The sequence below is a fragment of the Cotesia typhae genome, unplaced genomic scaffold, assembly GCF_013202065.1.
Source record: "Cotesia typhae breed Kobodo isofemale line unplaced genomic scaffold, CoteBio_Ctyphae scaffold_45, whole genome shotgun sequence".
Taxonomy (NCBI): domain Eukaryota; kingdom Metazoa; phylum Arthropoda; class Insecta; order Hymenoptera; family Braconidae; genus Cotesia; species Cotesia typhae.
Window position 1 is genome coordinate 3,610,406 of NW_027423777.1, and position 13,112 is coordinate 3,623,517.

Below are 13,112 nucleotides of genomic sequence, written 5' to 3' on the forward strand. Positions count from 1 at the left end.
CTAGTAAAAAATTATCACAATATTAAAGGTGACGATAACACACAGCGATATACGTAACACTTAACACTTTGGATGTATTTTAAAGAATAAATTAATTAATATTCGATAAATTAAAAAGTTTTAAATTTTCAAAAATTTATTATAAATTTACAATAAAATTTTTAAGAAATACAAGAACAAACCAAAGTTTTTGAGTCATAGGTGATATTAATAGTCAGACCGACATTAATATTCTTCTGTAAATAAATAAAAAAAAAAATTAATTAAATAAATAATTATTTGAATTAAAAAAAAAAAAAAAAAAAAAAAAAAACATACATTTTTTTGGTATGCTCGCTGTGTTTGTACACCAAGTTCAATTGCTATCCTCAGCCGCTCATCTTTAGAATCTTTTATAGCCGTTGATAAAAGTGGCTTCTTTTTGTTAAAGTAAGAGCATTCATTTTCGCTGCATCAGTTTGAATTTAAAAATTATAAACCAATTATTATTGAATTAAAATAAAGGGATAATAATTTTAATACTTGAAATAAGTTGAAAAACCACCGATGGTACAAGAAGACCAAACTAACAGTGGTAGATTCATTTGTCTGTTTTTGTGATATAAAATTCCGGGGAGAGACTCACAAGGCTGAACAAATTGACCGCCAAACCTAAAAATAGTTAAGTTGATCTTTGAAATTGATTTAATATAGATTTTCCATAATTACGTTCTAGCTAAATATTGCAAGTGGATGATGTGATATGTCAGAAGATCTCCGTGAATTACAGCAGCTATTCTTGGCATCGGTGGATCATTACAAATTTCTCCCTCGGGTTCTCTGACTAAAATATAATTAAAAAATTATTTTTATAATTTTTTTTAATAATTAAAATTATTATAACAAACTTACATCCTACGTGTGCTTTACCATAGCTTGTTCTGAAAATATTTTTATATAAATAATTTTTTATTTTTGAATTGTTTGATATTTTAATTGTACTTACTGAGATAAAAAGTATACTTTATCATGATTCTCCAGCTGAAAATAATCTTTTTTCTCTTTTACCAATTTCATCAATGCTTTGTCAATTTCAGACCAAGTTAATAACTGTAAATCTAGTCCGTTGCCTTCGTAAGGAATCGTTTTGCCAATCTAAAAAAAAAAAAAAAAAAAAAAAAAAAAAAAAAAAAAAAATATTTTACAGACATTTAATAAATATATGACGGATAAATAATTACATCTGGAAAAAGAATTCCTTTTAAAGTGAGTCGTATTTTTGGGGACGTAAAATTTCCGAAGAACATGTCCAGGTGGTTGTAAAACATCAAAATTGTCCGCATTAATTCTATTCGGGGCTTGCTGAAAAATAAAAATATTTTTATCGGAACATTCTATAAATTATCTATTAGAGAGAATATTAGTTTATTTATATAGTTACTCGATTATTGAATTTGGATGAAGTATAACAAATAATTTACAATTGACTACTTCTAAATCTGGAACGTACAAATTATACGACAATGTTGAAGTATCAACAAATGTATCTTCAAGATTCCATTTATGGAATGCTACAAAAATTATTTTTTTATAATTCTTATATATAATTAAATAATTATAATTATTTAAAATATTTCATTATTACCAGATAACATTATTTTTGCATAAACATATTTATTTTCCTTAGCATAGCCTTCTGATGGTAAATATCGAAGTACATAGTGCCCAATATTACCCTCCTATAAATTTAGTTAATAATAAATTTATTTCTAGATACATAATTAACAAAATTATTCAGTATAATTGTACAATTGTAAAATATTTACCAATTGTACAGTAGTCTTTTTAAAAAATACAACCAATGATGCTGTTCTATTATAATTGTGATAAAATCTAAAATCACCCATATCTGGAACATACTAAAATATAAAAATTTTATGTAAAATATAATTATTAAAAAAAAATATTATATAAATTTTGGTACCTCTTGAAAAGAAGTTTTTATGAATTTGTAATCTTTATAAATTTTAGCACCGCACATTTTTTTAATCGAGTCACGATCTGTAAGATAAACAGGAGTTTCGCTTCTTCTAGCTAGTAATCCGTCAGTTTTATGAAAATACAATGATTCTATAACAGTTTCGTTGGATAATATTGACAGTCGAAATGTTCTTTTGCTGTGCTCATCGAGTTTTATCGTCACTATTTTACACTCGTAAACTGTATCAAAAACAATAAAACAATAAAAAAAAAATGAACAAGTTAAATAAAAATCCATAAGGATCAAACCTCAATTATAAAAATAAAAGTTACTCGTAGAATAGGATGACAATTTAAATGTTGACCGAGTTAAATCTTGACAAATTTTGTCTCCTTTGATAATTACATTTGACATTAAATAAAAAATACTTAAAATTAAGTATAAGCTTATCATAATTGATATCACTGTAAACTTTGGAAATTTTTACAAATTATTATTTTAATTATAGTAAATATTTATTAAAATTACTACTTACTTACTTAAAAGTGTCATTTATTTATTAATAAAATTTTTATGTTCTCATTAAGTACATAGTTGTATTTATTATCTCCAACATTGTTATTAAAATTATATCACGTTGGATTTTTTGCTTAGAAGAAAAAAAAAAAAAAAAAAAAAATAATTATAAAGTAACTTATACCTGAATAAGTTGTTGAATGGTTAAAAATTCAGCTTCACAATTTATCTGGTTAGTCACAGTCATGCTTTATTAATCAGCGATAAGCCATCAACATTTAACACTAGAATTCTACCTCTATATTTTTTAAATAAATAAATTTATTTTATTTTTTTATATTATCAAATTTTTAATTAAAATAATTAAATGCATTTTTAATTCAAAACATTTTTTATTTAATAAAAATAATTCTCATTGTACAGTTGTTTATAATTGAAAAAATTAAATTTTTAATGGCACAGTCAGCATTAAACAAAATTCTTTTTAATAATTAAATTGAGAAAAAAAAAAAAAAAAAAAATAAAAATACTTTTTAATTCAGGGCTTTTGATAAAATAAATAATTAATAATCACTATGAAAAAGATCGCTGTAATTATTTAATTAATCAAATCCTTTAAAAAAAAAAAAAAAAAAAAAAAAAAAAATATTGATTTGAATTAATAAATTTCTTGTTTGACTTTTCTGCGTAATCTTTTCCCAAAATTATTCTCCTCCCTCTCGGACCTATCAAAAGCCTCTACTTTAACTTTGATAGACTCGACCGCGGCATTAATTTCTTCAAACTCCTCTTTCGGGTTGGGAAATCTCGCGGGAACAAATCTAAAATTATTATTAGCCGGCCTGCTGACATTTTTAGTCCTCGGCCTGTTAATTTCTCCACCAGAAAACTTTCTCGATTTATGAACATCTTCAGAACCAATCTTTAAGGGGGAGTTAGAAAAAACAGTATTTTTCCAATCTTCCGTCAGCACCTGTTTCTCCAACTTGCTTTTTCTCCCGTGCTTTTTTTCCTTTTCGCCCTCAGACTGTTCAATCTTCTCGTCCATGGAATTAAAATTCTCATCTCCCTGAGACTTGGATGTCATCCTTTTCTTGTACTTTCTCGGTCCAGCAGGAGGCTTTCGTCTGCGCTGGGTCTCTTCATCGCAATGCTTAACAATATCCTTGTGAATTTCCTCAGAAGTTGTAAACGAATGGTTGCAAATTTTACAGTAATAAGGCTTACTGGTCCGAGCGTACTTTGGATCAACGTTGGTGTGGTGAGACTTTATGTGATCTCTGAGAACGACTCGCTGATTGAAAGCTCGCGTACAAATCAAACAAACGTAAGGTTTCTCACCAGTATGAATTCTCTCGTGCTTCCTCAGGGTCCCGCCATCCGCGAAGGCTCTGTTACAAAAATTACAGCCGTACGGGCGCTCACCAGAATGAACTCTCCCATGGATCTGTTGGGAACTTTTACTTGCAAATATTTTACCGCACTCCTTGCACTCGAATACTTTCTCACCGTTGCTGGTCTTTTTGTGCAACGTGTAATGATTTATTAAATCATGTTGATTTGTAAATTTTTGATTGCAAATATTGCAACTCATTTTTTTCCGATGTGATAACAAATGTCTGGTCAGCCGTGTTTTGTTTTTAAAATTCTTATTACATATTTCACAACTGTAACCACTCAAATAATTATTGTCACTTTTTTCGTTTCTCAAAGAAATATTAAAGACACAAATATGACCATCAAATTTATCTTCATCAAAACTTTTATCACAGTTACCGCAATTTTTAATTATTTTAGGTTTCTCTGTTGAATTTAAATTTGGATTATTGTTACAGTCTTCCTTATTTTTTATCCCTTTTACCTCCGAATAACTCGTATGTGTTTTTAAATGATTCAATAAGTCACTTTTTGAGGAGAAACTAACGCAACAAAAATTACACAATTGCGTATAATAATTTTCATGAACTAACATGTGACATTGAAGATTTATTTTAAAACTGAATCTTGTGCCGCAAACTTGACACGAGTGTAAATTCGATGAGAAGCTATCATCAACTAAATTTTCTTCAGAATTATCAGTGATAACTTCTTCTGTGTTTTGAACATTTAAATAATTATCCTGGTCTAGCGTGTAGATCTCATGTGGTAAAATGTACGATAAATTAGACAAATCAGTTTCAACGCGTACTTGCTCACAAGCTCCAATCAGCCCGCCTTCATAATCAAAATTTGTCTCTATATCATAAATCAATTCTTCAGTGACGGCATTTTCCGGCAATTGCTCCAATAATTTCCCCGGTGCATCACAAACCTCCATTTTTAAATAATCAGCTATTTGTAATTATCTGTAAAAGAAAAATTATTAATTTTTATTAACTATAAATAAACAATAATTATTTTATTATTAATTTTATTGCATCGGTATTTACTTTATTATTTAATCTTAATCAAGTAATGCTAATGAAAAATATTAATCAAATTTTTTAAGTGTAAAATGTAAAAAGTTACCGGAATTTTTAAATTGAATCTACGACACGTGCTCGACGCACGCTGCAACAGGAATAAACACGCCTGACTATGACTATTTGAGTAGAATTATGTAGGAGAAATGTGGGAAATGTGTTTGTGCACACTGTAAGCTGCTCCTACTTACTCTCTCATTCTATGATATAGTATGTGACTTATGTGACGTTAACAAGAATTATTCTCTACCCCCACTATCTTCTAAAGCGTTAACATGTTGTCGTTCACATGAATACTAGTCTTTACTTTTTCTTTCACAACAATTTGGATTACTATAGTTTGCGTGTTAGCTAGTGTGAATTATAATAGTAAATTTAGCTGGCGTTTTTAATTTTTTATTGAAGAATTTTTTTTTCTTTTTTTTCTTTTTTGTCATTAAAATTTTGTTAAAAAAATTTCAAAAATTAACAGCTGACCGCTAACTTCAGTATTATTTTTTTGTTTGAATTTTCCCGCGAGTGATGTTATCTACTCTTTAGGTCAAGCTAAAAAAAAAAAAAAATCTCAACAGATGATAAAACAGTTAGAATTATAAATTTATATATTAACACACGATTCGCGTGCAAAATAAACTCATCAATAAGTCCAGTCTCCATCAGTGTCTCCAGTCGCTGAGCTGAGTCGGTATTTGACATATGATTAGTTGAATAGATCAGAGTGTGTTCTCGTTCTGTGTTGTAAAGAGTATTCGAGTATTGATTATTTTTAAAATTAATTTGACATAAATAATTTGATTTTTATTATTATACTCGCTTCGTTATGTTTACTATTTAAAATAAGAATCAAACAAATAGTGAACCTTAATAAATAATTAAATTTAAAATATTAAAAGGTTTAATAAAATTAATAGTAAAAAATGTCGAACGAAGAATTACCAAAAGGATGGGAAAAGCGATTGAGCAGATCTACCGGTATGTTTTACAAAAATTAAAAATATATATATATATATATATATATATATATATATATATATATATATATATATATATATATATATATATATATATAAAAAGATGGTAAAATAAAAAAATATTTAATGGATAATTGTTACGTTGTATCAGGTCAACACTATTATTTAAATGTTTATACAAAAGAAAGTCAATGGGATGTTCCAACTAAACCAGCACAGCCTTGTGACAATGGTGATGAACCCGAAGAGGTTCAGTGTTCTCATATTCTTGTAAAACATGTTAATTCAAGGCGGCCGTCTTCCTGGAGAGAAACAAATATTACAAGATCCAAGGTGGAAGCTATTGATTTAATTAAATGTAAGTTTATGTAAAAAATTGTTGATTTATTCTCAACTGTTAATTTTTAACCTCAAATATTATTTCAAGTATATTTATAATTTATAATTAAATTTAATTTTTCACAGCATACAGGGAACAAATAATGTCTGGCAAAGCAACCTTTAGTGAATTAGCTTCGAAATACAGCGACTGCAGTTCTGCAAAGCGTGGTGGCGATTTGGGTCCATTTGGACGTGGAGCTATGCAAAAACCATTTGAACAAGCGGCTTTTGCATTAAAAGTTGGTGAATTATCTACTCCAGTTGATACAGATAGTGGAATACATTTAATTGAAAGAATCGCTTAAGGTTCAATATAATTAACATTTTTTTTTTTTTTTTTTTTTTTTTTTTTAATTATTATTATTATTATTATTACTAATATTTAAAACAAAAATTCTTAACAATACAATAGATATTGAATTTTTTTTTTTTTTAATAACATTTAATTTATTATAAATTGGACGAGATTAAAGTAATATCAAACCAACTAATTTTATTTTTTATTTATTTATTTTTTTTTGTTGTTGTTGTTGTTGCTGTAATCAGTAAAATAATTAATGATTGATCTAATACAAATTACAATAACTAATTCTATTTCATTTTTAATAAATGATTAACAGTAATAATAGTAACAACGGTATTTTTAATTATTTCTAAATATTTAAAAATAGTTATTAAAATTAATTTTTTTTTAATATATTTCCGGAGCTGAGCCATATATTAATTGTAATGTTGATATACGTATATTTAAAGATAATTCGCTTGTTGATTTAGATAATTTAATTCCAGATAATAACGATGCACATCCCATTAATCGTTGTACTGTAAAAAGTAGTCATTTATATTAAATGAAAGGTCAAACAAATTTTCAATTATGTTAAAAATTGTTTGAGAAATTTTACCTGAAAGTTTTTCATTATTCCTCTGTTTGATGAATTTAAAAATTTAACAATTAATTATGGGTTAAATAATTAATTTTTTTTTTTTTTTTTTTTTTTTTTTTTTTTTTTATCTAAAAGAAATACAACCTTATAAAATTTCCAGAATTTTCTATTGTCGGAGGTGGTTGTCTCAGGGCTTTGTGCCAAATATCGGAAAGTTGTTGTTCCGGTGCTATTGCGTAGTCGCCTTGGGATTTTATTCGATCCTCTCGTTCTGATTTCATTTCTAAAACTTGAGCTTGGCGACTGTAAAATCATTTCAATTAAAAATAATTATTTATTTCTTTTAAAAAAAAAAATAAACAATAAATCACCTCGATGTAGGATGAAGGTCATTTTCCAGCTGTATCAACGGTGAGTCCCAACCAGCTTCGTCTTGTTCGAATTCCGAACCACTTTCGATATGAATATCAAAATAATAAATAATTAATTATTAATATACATTTGTTGTATTAAATTAATAATTATTTATAAAAATATTTAATTTATATATTTACCTGCTCATTTCATCTTTTAAATTTCTATAATATTTGACAGTGTCATCATCCTCGTTATTTCCAAGTTGACTATCATCACGATACTCCATTATCTTTTCAACTATTTTAAATCCATCAGGCCGCTCATAATCCTCCGGTAGCTGTTCTATTTCAGCTAATCGTAATCCCGGTTTATTGCGTCGTAAATATTTATGAATTTGTTGATTCTTCATATGAATCTAAAAAATTAATATTTCATTAAAAAATAATTATCAATAAATAAATTATTTTAAATTTTTTACATTTTGTGAAAATTGAATAAGCTCAGCTTGTCTTAATTTAGGATGAATAGGATCAATTATTGATTTTCTTTGATTATAAATTTCACGATTGTACCATCTATGAACAATTAATATAGCATCTTCTTTATTGACTCCTTCATTAATTAATGCTTCTCGTGCTTCTGATTTTTTATCATATTTATTTAATATTTCTTTAAATTTCTGTTCAAACTCTGAACCGAATTTTTTTCTGATGGTGTATCCTCTAAAATCTAAATTAAAAAATAATATTATTTAATATATATTAAAAATATTAATAAAAAAAAACTTACTACTTTGAATAATAACAGCAGCATTATCTTGATTAATTTTTAATAAATCTGTATCAATATTTTCATCACTGTTATCTCTCAGAGGTTGAATAGTCTTTGCTAAATTTTTAGCCTGATGAATAGGTGTACTGCTATCACGACTGCTATCTTGATCTTGACTTTCATTTAATATAACAGCTTCAGTTAAACGTTTTCTCAATAACCATCCTCTTATATGACGTTGCAGTGTAACAACAGAGCACGCCAATTGCCATTTTTCTTTTCTATAATGAATTTTAGCTAACCATCTTCTTACACAAGCTTGTACCATAACTATTCTTTTCAATTGCTCTTCATACATTTTAGATAAAAATTCAACATGATAGTACTTTAAAAATACTTTTGTTTTACCTAATGCCCAGCCATCTATTTTAAGACGTATTAATAATAATCTACAATTATTACGATTAGCAATAACTGTTTCATCCCATCCAAATGCTAAAAAGCAATAACGTTTTAAAAAATCAACAAATGATATACGATGGGAAAAACCATTTTGTCTTATACGTATTGTTTCAAGTACACCAGTGTAACGTAATTGTTTTGTTACTTTTTCATTATCAAACAATTTTAAATTTGACATATCATTTGGTTTAATACAACGGACAAATTGTGGAGTACCACTCACCATTTTTTGTAATAAATCCATCAATGAATACCGAAAATAAGTTGACACTGTTTGTTGAACACGTGATTGCGAGGATAATACACTAATACGATTAGAATATTTATCACGTGTACTTAAATAATTTTTACTATTATTATCATCATCATCATCATCATCATCATCATCGTCGTCGTCGTTATTATTAAAAATACGTTTTTTTGTCATTGTTGTTGTTGTTGTTGTTGTTGAATATAAATTACCTGTTTTGGTAATAGGACATTGAAATAAAAATCTTATCATATCAAATTGTGACTGTCGTATTAATTGTATTACTTCAGGTGATAAGAAATTACGATTTTTATCAAGAAATCCATCAGCTTGATAAACAACACGACCAGAAAAATGATTAACAGCAAAACACAGTGCATCTGATTTAGGACGAATATAAAATTTTGATTTAATATTATTGTGAAATTTTTCAATCAATGATTTATCATTGGCTCCTGGAAAGCGGGTTTCTTCATCTAATAACGCCAATAAACCAATTGGCTTGGTCAATAGCATATCTAATACTGGACGATTATCATAAAATTCAATAACATCAATTGGTATTCCTTCAGCAATATACTCTTGTTGTTCCCATGTAAAAATATGCTGATTAAAGTAATATTGTATTTGTTCATTAGCAATATTTATACATAATTGTTCAAATGAATTTTTAAAAAAATTTTCAAATCCAAAAATATCCAACAGTCCTATTGTCAGTGGTTCATAATTTTTATTTAAATTACGATTAAAGCTAATGCAATTATTTATTTGATTAACAATCCAATCAAACAAACGCCCGTATAAACCTTTAGCCATCCCATCACGTATTGTTTGTGCTTCATTGATAGTATTATTACGTATTATTGTTTCACCACGTGTTACAACAGATATTGAAGTAAATGTTTCTAATAAATCTTGAGATTCAACTCCCAATAAATCAGCAACACTGTTTAATGGTTCAATATCAACAAAAGTACATTTATTATTATTATTGTCTTCATTATTGTCATTATTTAAATTTTGTTCTTTAAATTCAATATTACCTAAATTTAAAATAGCAGCAAGTACTCTGTAAACAGTATTCACTTGATCATCATGAAAACCAATAACTTTAAAGCTTTTATTTATTTGATTAAATTTATCAATAAAAATATTATCATTTTCATTATTTTTATTGCAAGTTAAATATTTATATAAATTTCGTTCTGAATAAGATAAATTATATTGATTTAATTTTTGTTTTTGATCATTTAAACCGTGGATAATATAATAAAATATATGAAAATTACTTTCACCATTTGATTGTAAAACAACCCGAGATTGTTCAAGTAAATAAACAGCAATACGTGCCCCAGTAATTTTACCACCTTTTGTTATTGTTAATTCTAAATATTTACCAAATCTAGATGAATTTTTATTAATACCGGTAACTGAATTACCAAATGCCTCCATTATTGGATTAACTTCAAGTATTTTCTCTTCAATATTACGATTTGGTGATTTACTTAGATAAACCAATTGTTTAAGTAATAAATTAGCACTTTCTGTTTTACCAGCTCCAGATTCACCGCTTATTATTATTGATTGATTAATACGCTGATGAAGTAAAGCTTGATAAGCTGCATCAGCAACTGCAAATATATGAGGTGGATTATCTGATCTAGCTTGTCCACGATAACGACGTTGTTCTATTCCTGTATAAAGTCCGAGATTAATATAAGGATTTACAGCAATTAATATATCACCAATATATGTATAAATTTGCCCTTGTTTAAATCTTTCCTTCAATTGTTCAACAATTATCTCTTCAGTAAATGAATCCAATGCCGCTAAATCATCAAAATAAATTTTTTTCGGTTGTGCTTTACGATTTATTTTTAATTTTCCGTGTTTTGTTGTTGATTCAATACAACGATTTATTACTGATGATGATGATGATGATGATGATGATGATAATTTTTGTAATTGTATTTCTTCAATGAGTTCTAATTTTATTTGTGAAATCATAAAATCAATATCATTTAACAGGGGATGTTGCTTTAATTCTGTTGCGTATGGACGATGTTCAAGATCTTTAACTAAACATTCAGCTATAAAATCAGATAATTCCGGTGAATAAATATCTGGATTTTTTAAACTTGGAGGTGGGTTACGTGGAATTTGAAATAATACACGCATTGGATGCAATTCAGAGAGAGGTGGTTCACCCTCTGCTAATTCAATTGCTGTTATACCAATTGACCATATATCACAACGACAATCGTATGTTAAATCCAATTGTTGTTCACAAGCAATAACCTTACGACAATATAAATAAAATATTTTGTAATTACAATTTAATAATAAACCAAAAGTTAATTATTGTTTATAAAATTTGTTTACAAACCTCTGGTGCCATCCAGTATGGTGTACCAACAGATGTATTTTTTCTAGAAATATCTGTATTAAGGTGTGTTGATACACCAAAATCAATCAATTTAATATTACCATTTTCAGTTAATAATATATTGTGACCTTTAACATCTCGATGAATACAATTATTATTATGCATATATATAAGTGCTTCTACAGTTTCTTTTATTATATATCCTATTTGGTTATCAGTTAAACGGCTTCCACGTTTTTTAAGTCCCTGTACAAGATCTGTCACTGATCCTCCAGTACAAAGCTTAAAAAAAAAAAAAAAAAAAAATTAAAAAATTAAAAAATTAAATAATAATATTACTACCTATATTGATTACCTCTATAACAAACCACAATTGATCTTGATTGTCTGATAAGTGACTTTTTTTAAAATACAAACCATAAAATAATGGTAGATTTGGATGATAACCCAAATCACGTAATATTAAATATTCTTCTTCTATCTCTTCAATATTATCAGTGATATTTTCTAATATTTTAACAGCAACATACGTATCTGTTTCTTTATCATAAGCTGAATATACTTCCCCGTAAGTTCCTTCACCAATTAAATCTTGCAAATTAAAACGTTCACTTGGATCGGGCAATGAATTAAAATTAATATGTTGACTTAAACCACTGTATATCGTACTATTTGATGGATTTCCCATTTCTAGTATTAATAATAATATAAATTAATATTATTATTTTTTATTATAATTATTAAAAAAAAAATAAACATTATATATACTAACCGATAATATCCATTGTTAAGATATTAACACCAATAGTTATGAGGTATAACTGAATCAACTTGCTTCTTATAATAAGATACCTAATAAACGCTTTAATTAAATTATACCTAATATATAACATGATAAAAATGCTAGGTTTCTTAATAAGATATATATTTTTAAATCTAGTATAATATATATTTAATTTTTACAAATATATATATATATATATATATATATATATATATATATATATATATATATATATATTTAAGTGAGCAAATTTTTAATTGTAATAAATTATTCAATTAATAAATCACTTGAGGGTTTTTCAATAAGATCGCCAAAGCGCATTCGGTATTTTTTGCTAACTAAACGCCAATCAACAACGTCATTAATGCTTGGCATTTTTTTAACCGATTGTCGACTTCCAATTGGACTCATATCACCAGACAATGAGATTAATTTCTTTTTTCTTCTTTGATTCAAGCACAAACAATTCTAAACAAAAATAAATAATCAAAATTTTATCAGATTAATTTTTTTTTTTTCCAACTTACACATTTTTTTTTATCATCCCCTTGTGAATGTTTAACAACTCCATGCATTACACTTGAACGGGATTTTTTCATGTATTGTTTTATATATAGTTTAACAAAGTATTCAATCCAAGTTGAAAATAAATTAAATGGTGATGGAGCCGTTCGAGTTCTGTTTTTAAAATTAAAAAAATTAAAAAAATAAAAAAATAAATACAATTAATAATTTTTATATTTATGTGAGATAATATAATAGTGAGGTAATATAAAAGAAGCTCTTTAAAAACATATCGATAGTAATTATATACCTACCTATGCATGTTACGAATAAGCTTACTCAAACCGTACTTCCATTCAATGTCACTTTGCGACTGGATATTCTGATATGTGTCACTCATCATTGCAATAAGTAAATTAATAAG

The 13,112-nt window shown here is 26.7% G+C and overlaps 4 protein-coding genes across 6 annotated transcripts; 1 reads left to right on the plus strand and 3 right to left on the minus strand.

Annotated features, from left to right (window-relative positions):
• Positions 1 to 105: 105 nt before the first annotated feature.
• Positions 106 to 2,424, minus strand: LOC141536924 (uncharacterized). Of its 2 annotated transcripts, XM_074257728.1 has the most exons (11): positions 1,964 to 2,424; positions 1,806 to 1,898; positions 1,625 to 1,718; positions 1,421 to 1,550; positions 1,221 to 1,341; positions 986 to 1,134; positions 892 to 920; positions 709 to 823; positions 523 to 651; positions 319 to 448; positions 106 to 236 (listed from the first exon to the last, which is right to left on the minus strand). In XM_074257728.1, exons 1-11 carry the CDS (start codon positions 2,255 to 2,257, stop codon positions 162 to 164), a joined length of 1,359 nt encoding a protein of 452 aa, XP_074113829.1. In that variant the 5' UTR covers positions 2,258 to 2,424; the 3' UTR covers positions 106 to 161. The 2 variants fall into 2 exon arrangements, with proteins under 2 accessions (XP_074113829.1, XP_074113828.1); XM_074257727.1 differs by having other exon boundaries at positions 162 to 448.
• A 455-nt stretch (positions 2,425 to 2,879) lies between these two features.
• On the minus strand, positions 2,880 to 5,120 carry LOC141536811 (uncharacterized). 2 transcript variants are annotated; one of them, XM_074257560.1, is made up of 2 exons: positions 4,985 to 5,120; positions 2,880 to 4,821 (listed from the first exon to the last, which is right to left on the minus strand). In XM_074257560.1, the coding sequence occupies exon 2, from the start codon at positions 4,791 to 4,793 to the stop codon at positions 3,135 to 3,137; it is 1,659 nt and encodes a 552-aa protein (XP_074113661.1). In that variant the 5' UTR covers positions 4,794 to 4,821; positions 4,985 to 5,120; the 3' UTR covers positions 2,880 to 3,134. The 2 variants fall into 2 exon arrangements, with proteins under 2 accessions (XP_074113661.1, XP_074113660.1); XM_074257559.1 differs by having other exon boundaries at positions 4,906 to 5,060.
• A 476-nt stretch (positions 5,121 to 5,596) lies between these two features.
• Positions 5,597 to 6,693, plus strand: LOC141536927 (putative peptidyl-prolyl cis-trans isomerase dodo). Its single transcript, XM_074257733.1, has 3 exons — positions 5,597 to 5,910; positions 6,061 to 6,267; positions 6,375 to 6,693. The coding sequence occupies exons 1-3, from the start codon at positions 5,856 to 5,858 to the stop codon at positions 6,593 to 6,595; spliced, it is 483 nt and encodes a 160-aa protein (XP_074113834.1). The 5' UTR covers positions 5,597 to 5,855; the 3' UTR covers positions 6,596 to 6,693.
• LOC141536921 (myosin-IIIb) lies at positions 6,614 to 12,252 on the minus strand. Its single transcript, XM_074257721.1, has 10 exons — positions 12,173 to 12,252; positions 11,756 to 12,090; positions 11,401 to 11,682; positions 8,321 to 11,312; positions 8,010 to 8,260; positions 7,729 to 7,946; positions 7,546 to 7,626; positions 7,319 to 7,477; positions 7,193 to 7,214; positions 6,614 to 7,112 (listed from the first exon to the last, which is right to left on the minus strand). The coding sequence occupies exons 1-10, from the start codon at positions 12,183 to 12,185 to the stop codon at positions 7,101 to 7,103; spliced, it is 4,365 nt and encodes a 1,454-aa protein (XP_074113822.1). The 5' UTR covers positions 12,186 to 12,252; the 3' UTR covers positions 6,614 to 7,100.
• Positions 12,253 to 13,112: the final 860 nt, after the last annotated feature.